The following is a 5,491-nucleotide window of genomic DNA, read 5'->3' as shown; positions in this document are numbered from 1 at the left end:
CCACGGCGCCGGGGTGTTCCCCGCGCCCCGGCAGCACGACACGGAGCCAGCACCGGGCCACTGGGGCGGATTTATTTATTTATAACGGTGTCACAGAGTATTGCATAACGCAGGCAAACGACAAACACGCTGATGGCGGTGCTCGGCCGGGCTCCGGCGCACCCTCCCTGTCCCCGTCCCCTCGCTGGCACCCACGGGGGCAAGGAATTGGGAACCCCGTCCCGCACGCAGTTGGGCTTACCGGCCCGGTGGTACTGGGAGGTGATGCAGCGGCTCCCCCCACCAGGGCTTGGAGTCGGTACAAGGAGGCCGGGGGAGGAGGGTGTACCTAGGGGAACACATCGCACCGAGCGTAGAGGGCTGAGGTGTCTGCACCATGTGTGGTGCGGCAGGGAACGCGCTATGGGCATCTATGTGCCAAACCGGGGCCTGTGGGACCGGTGGCTGTCCGTGCGAGCAGGCAGCAGGTTAGCTTTCCTCTTTCTCAGCCTCCTCCTTCTCTTCTTCGTCGTCTTTCTCCCCCTTGAGTTTATGGCGAGCGAATTCCTCGATGACGATGTCCTCCTCGCTGGAAGGGAGAGCAGGGCGTGGTGAGCCCCGGGAAGGCGGCTGTGGGGAGCCCACGGTCCGGCTGCCCAGGATGTATGGCAGCGGAGGGGGCGAAACCCCTGCTGGCACCCAAACCCTGCTCCTACTAGGGACAGTGCACAAATCCTGCTGGTGCTCGCCCCAGCCCTGCCACCCCGTACGCTGCAGGGACCAGTCAGGTCTCTACGAGCCACAGCCTGACCCGAGCACGCAAATCCAGGACAAATCACTGGCTTGGCTGCCAGCCTGCGTGACCAGAGAAGCTGGGCGAGAGCAACTGCAACTTTTGGCGTTTTTTTGGTTTTTTTTTTAAGATAATGTTTTGCATTGTCAAGGGAAAAAAGGGAAGGAAAAGAAATTAAAGTGGAGACAAAGAGATTAGTTACCTCCTTGCGAAAGGCAAGTGGCGGATGACATCAAGGGAGAGCCGCAAAATGAAAAGTGGGGGAAGGAAATGGAAAAAAAAGAGTCAGCAAAACCAATTCCAAAAGCCTGCAAATGTGAAAGGACTTGGCAAAACCTACAGGGAGCAATGGTGGGGATAGGCTAAAAGATTTCTTCCTCTGGAAGTTTAAATATCCTCACTGAGCTGGGAAACTGATAGGCTTTGCTGTGAAAGCCTTGCAGTTGCAGCCTGCGTTTCCAGGCTGCAAATCCCAGCGCTCGTGTCCCGTTGCAGTGCGTAACCAGACACAAAAACAGCCTTTTGGGCCTTTGCAAGCAAGGACCAGCTGCGGGGCTGGTTGGCGGCCGTGGCTGCCAGGCATGGCTGCCAGGAATGGGTTTGGCACGCTGCACCTTCCTGCGGGAGAGCAACCCCAGCTGTGGCTGGAGTAAGCTCATGTCGTGGGAGGGAGAAGAGGGCTCTGGCACTGGGGAGCATGCGAAGGCACGGGGCTGCGACCGGCAGTGCTTCCAGCAGCTGAGGGACCTCAGCGCAGGGCAAGGATGTAACCTCAAGCTGGAATGGGGCATCACATCCATCTGCGATGGATCTGATGGATGTTAGACAAAACTTTAGTTTAGGGTATAAGGAAACATCTCTTTACCTTGGCTTATCTGTAGTCCACGGATAAGCAAAGCACAGGGAGGCAAGGATTGGAAAAGAGACAGACATGCAAGTTAGTACAGAAAGGACATTTCAACTAACATCTCTTAATGCTCAGGTGCTTTTCCAGAAGGATGTTGGGATGGGTGGCAGCTGGGGAGCCGTGAGGAGCAGAGCTGCTCCCACGTTGCCACGCAGCCGGCGCAGCTCTGACCCTCCCACAGCCATGGATGCTGGGGCAGAGCAGGGCCCTTTGCACAGAGGTGGCTGCCTCAGGTTTGCTTTTACCAGTTCCCTCTGGTCGGGGACTGCCCCTTCCTCCCCGGCATTTCAGCAGCATCCCAGGCACTACTTACTGTCCACAGGCTTCGGGTGCATCAGGATGACAGGCAGCTCGACACCAACGTCACTGGAAGGAAAAACACTTCTTTCAATAAACCCAGCCAGCACCATACCATGGTCGGCCCTGCAGGCAGCTCCCCCCTTACCTGGAAGTGAGATCCCCCAGGATGCTTCGGCAGCGGGAGAGAAGGGACAGAAATCAGCCAAGGCAGAGGAGGGCAGGTGTTAGACTTTGCTTTATAATAAGGTAGAAGATGATTTATAATAGGGGTGAAGGGCAGTGGTGATGGGGATAGAGGCGTGAGAGTCAGAGAGCAGCTCAGTGCCCGGCTACCCCACAGCCCGGGGGAGCAGGGCAGGGACAAGGGAACCCACGGCCTGAGTCCCTTCGTCATCTGCCCTGTGGTGCAAGATCCCACAGCACGACCTGAGGGGACAGCCCCTGCCCTCCACGCCCACAGAGCCTCACCCTCCTCGGGACACCACCAGGTTGACCTTCACTTTGTAGGACACCAGGATGCCCAGGACCTCCTTGTCCATGCCGGGTCTCAGGCTAGGAGAAAGGCAGAACAGAGCAGTGGGGTGGGCAGTGCTGCCCACAGACCCTGCCTGCTCCCCCCATGGCAGCTCCTGGGGCTCTCTCTGTGCCCCATTTCGTGTGGGGAGCACTGAGGGTTAGCAGGAGAGGACAACACAACGTGGCAGCAGAAGAGGGAAGGGTGGGTCACTTGGCTGAAGCCACAGAGCAGTTTCTGGAGGCCACTTGAAATGCCTGAGCTGGGATTTACTCCTGAGATTAGACCCGATGCAGTTCTGCAGAGGGATACAGGGGCTTTGGATGATGGTTCAGACCGGCAGGCTATGTCTCTCCTATGAGGTGGAGACGTGGGTCTGTGGCTGTGTCACAAAATCCCTATGCTTTCCAGCTGGATGGGGTGGGCTCAGGTATAAGGAGCTGTGGGGGACCCTTGGCAGGAGCCCAGAGCATCCTGAGCCATGGGAAGCTGTTGGAGAGGGGGACGGCATGGGTCCAGCCATGGTGGGGAGTGGGGGAAGCCCGCCCGGCTCTTACATGGTGGAGGAGGCCAGGTTGGTGTCCTCGTGCTTGAGCTTGCCATCGAGAGCGAGGCCTCGCTTCTCACGGTTGGCCGAGAGCGTCGGGGTGACGGAGTATGTTTTGGAGAAGGTGGAGTTGGCCCCCACATTCTCGCTGGAAGGGGTGGGAGGGGAGAGCTCAGAGCCAGCACCAGCCTGGTGGGTGCTCAGCACCCACCGGGGATGCTCAGCATCGCACCAGGCACCTGGGCAGAGCCAGACGCCCCCGCCCTGCCCTCCCCACGCAGCTACCTGGGCCTGTTTCCTCCTTTCATCCCCTTATACAACCACTTCTTTTTTCTACCCGCCGCCTTTGCTCCGGTCCTCCTCGTTCCCAGAGGCACAGGGGCTGCGGTTGGCCTCAGAGGTGCAAAGCGGGAGAGGAAGCGGCCGAGGGGCCGCTGCGCACCTTTCCCCAGGGGCCTCGCCAGCCGCCGCCGGCTTGCGCTGGGGGCACGGTGTCCACAGCCTTCCCTCTCCTCTGCTTCCTCTGCACCTGCTCTTCTAACCCTGATATTTTTGGTGCCCGGAGTAAAACCGTCTTCCCTACCCCCTCTCCCCAACACTCTGCCCTCCTCCTCCTCCATTCTCTTCCTCCCTCCGGCCGCATGATGCCGCGCCACCCCCAGCCCCTTTTTACTTACTTTATCTCCTCGGTGCACACAGTCTTCGTGTATTTATCCAGCGAATAGAGGACGACATCTGTGATCTGATCAACTGAGGAGAGACAAGAGGGAGCAGCGTTGGTGGTGCGGCGGAGGCACGGGCGCGTGGTCCCCATCTCCGACAGGGACGCCAGGATGTGGTGGGCGCTGGCACATGCCCCTTCTGCCCCCTCTCACCTGAAATCTTAATTTTTTTCACAATCTTGTTGGTGGTGTTGTTGATGTTGACGGTCACATTGATGGGATCTCCGTGGTAGTAGATCTGCAGTGGGAAGAGGCTCGGTTACATGACCGGGCATCCCGGTCCCCATCTCTGGGGATGCACGTGGTGGCACAAGCCAGGGGACGGCTCCTGTACGGACCTCCTTATCCAGGGAGGCTTCGAGGTGCAGGGGCTTGTCGGACATCATGAACTGCCGGGTGGTCTCTGACTTTGGGGCTGGCCCCGTCTTCACGGGTGCAAACTGGATCTTGCGGATGACGAGGCGCACTGAGTTCCTGCGGGGCGAGAAGCAGTCACCCTCAGCCCCCGCGGGAGGGGCATGTCGACACAGCCTTCGAGGGGGACATGTCAGCTGTCGCCAGCAACATCACAGTGTCTCTAGCCAAAGGGTGTAAGCTGCAGCCTGCTCTTAGGACATGGCGGGCGCTGACATGGGGATCACTCCCCCTCATTTGGGCAAAGTACCCAATCCAAGCATGGCACAGGCTGACGGCAGGTCCTTGGCCCGACCCCTAAGCTGGCCACCCCAAAACCATCCGGTGGTTTGGTTTTAGGGACATGGGGCAGGAAAGGGATCCCCTGAAAATACCTCTTGTGAATTTTCTCCTCCAGATTTTCAGCACAAAATCCTTTGACCTCGAAGTCCACACCGCAGGCCTGGGGGGACACATACAGTCACTAAGCAGGAGGGGCTCAGAGCTGCATGAGGTTTAGGTTCATTCCCCTCCTTCTTCCACTGCATCCCCAGAGATCCTGGTCCCAGGTCCAGCCATCCTTCCTCCAGAACCCTCACCCTGCAGGCCACCTCCCCATGAAAGAGAAGAAGTTCTCATTTTTGGTACCCCATAACTTAATCGCCTGCCAGGGGGGACGGGTCCAGGGGACACAGGTCGGGGACAGCATCTCACCTTTCCCACATCGTCTGGTCCCGGCTGGAGGGTGACCGAGCAGGGCAGGTTGGTGGCGATCTGGGCAGAGGCGGAAAAGAGAAAAAAAAGTAGATAAAGAACATGCCCAGAGATGAGCCCTGGTGCACATCATGGAGGCGTGTGCTCAGGAAGGGCTGAGCAGCCTCTACCTCGAAGGTGAAGGGGTAGGCGTTCTCCCCAAGCTTCTTCATCAGCTTCTCCTGCAAAGGAGTGAGGCTTTTGGGTGCCTGGTCCGGCACCGGTGGGAAGATCTGGGTGGTCAGGACATAGATGTCCTTCCTGAAGGTCAACCCAATAACGTCGAGGTCATCTCGGCCGTAGCGGAACGCACAAGTCAGTGTCACATACACTGAAGCCGGATGGAAACGGAGAGGCACGGGGTTAGGGGAAGAGTGAGATAAAGGGAAAGCACAGAGGGAAAGGGGTCGAATAAAGAGGAAGGAAAGAAAAACTACTTTAATAACTCTTTAGGAGAAATATGACTCTGTTATCAAGACCTGGACTTCAAACACTAAGTATAAAGCTAACAAGATTCATCACGTCTTTCTGCAAGGCACGGGCAGCTTCAGAGCTGGTGCCCCAGGCAGAAGAGATGAGGAGG

The 5,491-nt window shown here is 58.0% G+C and overlaps 1 protein-coding gene across 1 annotated transcript in view; it reads right to left on the bottom strand.

Moving 5' to 3' along the window:
* Nucleotides 1-468: 468 nt before the first annotated feature.
* LOC104617932 (arrestin-C-like) overlaps nt 469-5,491 on the bottom strand; it is a gene marked incomplete at its 5' end in the record, with an annotated part of 6,080 nt that continues 1,057 nt past the window's right edge. Inside the window, 12 exons of the mRNA XM_010283377.1 lie at nt 469-568; nt 1,638-1,647; nt 1,993-2,045; nt 2,125-2,148; nt 2,448-2,531; nt 3,051-3,188; nt 3,718-3,790; nt 3,916-4,000; nt 4,101-4,236; nt 4,551-4,618; nt 4,870-4,929; nt 5,040-5,239. Coding sequence (XP_010281679.1) covers nt 469-568; nt 1,638-1,647; nt 1,993-2,045; nt 2,125-2,148; nt 2,448-2,531; nt 3,051-3,188; nt 3,718-3,790; nt 3,916-4,000; nt 4,101-4,236; nt 4,551-4,618; nt 4,870-4,929; nt 5,040-5,239 — 1,031 coding nt within the window. The remainder of the gene's footprint in view (nt 569-1,637; nt 1,648-1,992; nt 2,046-2,124; nt 2,149-2,447; nt 2,532-3,050; nt 3,189-3,717; nt 3,791-3,915; nt 4,001-4,100; nt 4,237-4,550; nt 4,619-4,869; nt 4,930-5,039; nt 5,240-5,491) is intronic.

Source organism: Phaethon lepturus, unplaced genomic scaffold, assembly GCF_000687285.1.
Source record: "Phaethon lepturus isolate BGI_N335 unplaced genomic scaffold, ASM68728v1 scaffold27693, whole genome shotgun sequence".
Lineage (NCBI taxonomy): Eukaryota > Metazoa > Chordata > Aves > Phaethontiformes > Phaethontidae > Phaethon > Phaethon lepturus.
The sequence above is the reverse complement of the archived record's forward strand: the minus strand, read 5'-3'. Positions and strand labels throughout refer to the sequence as shown.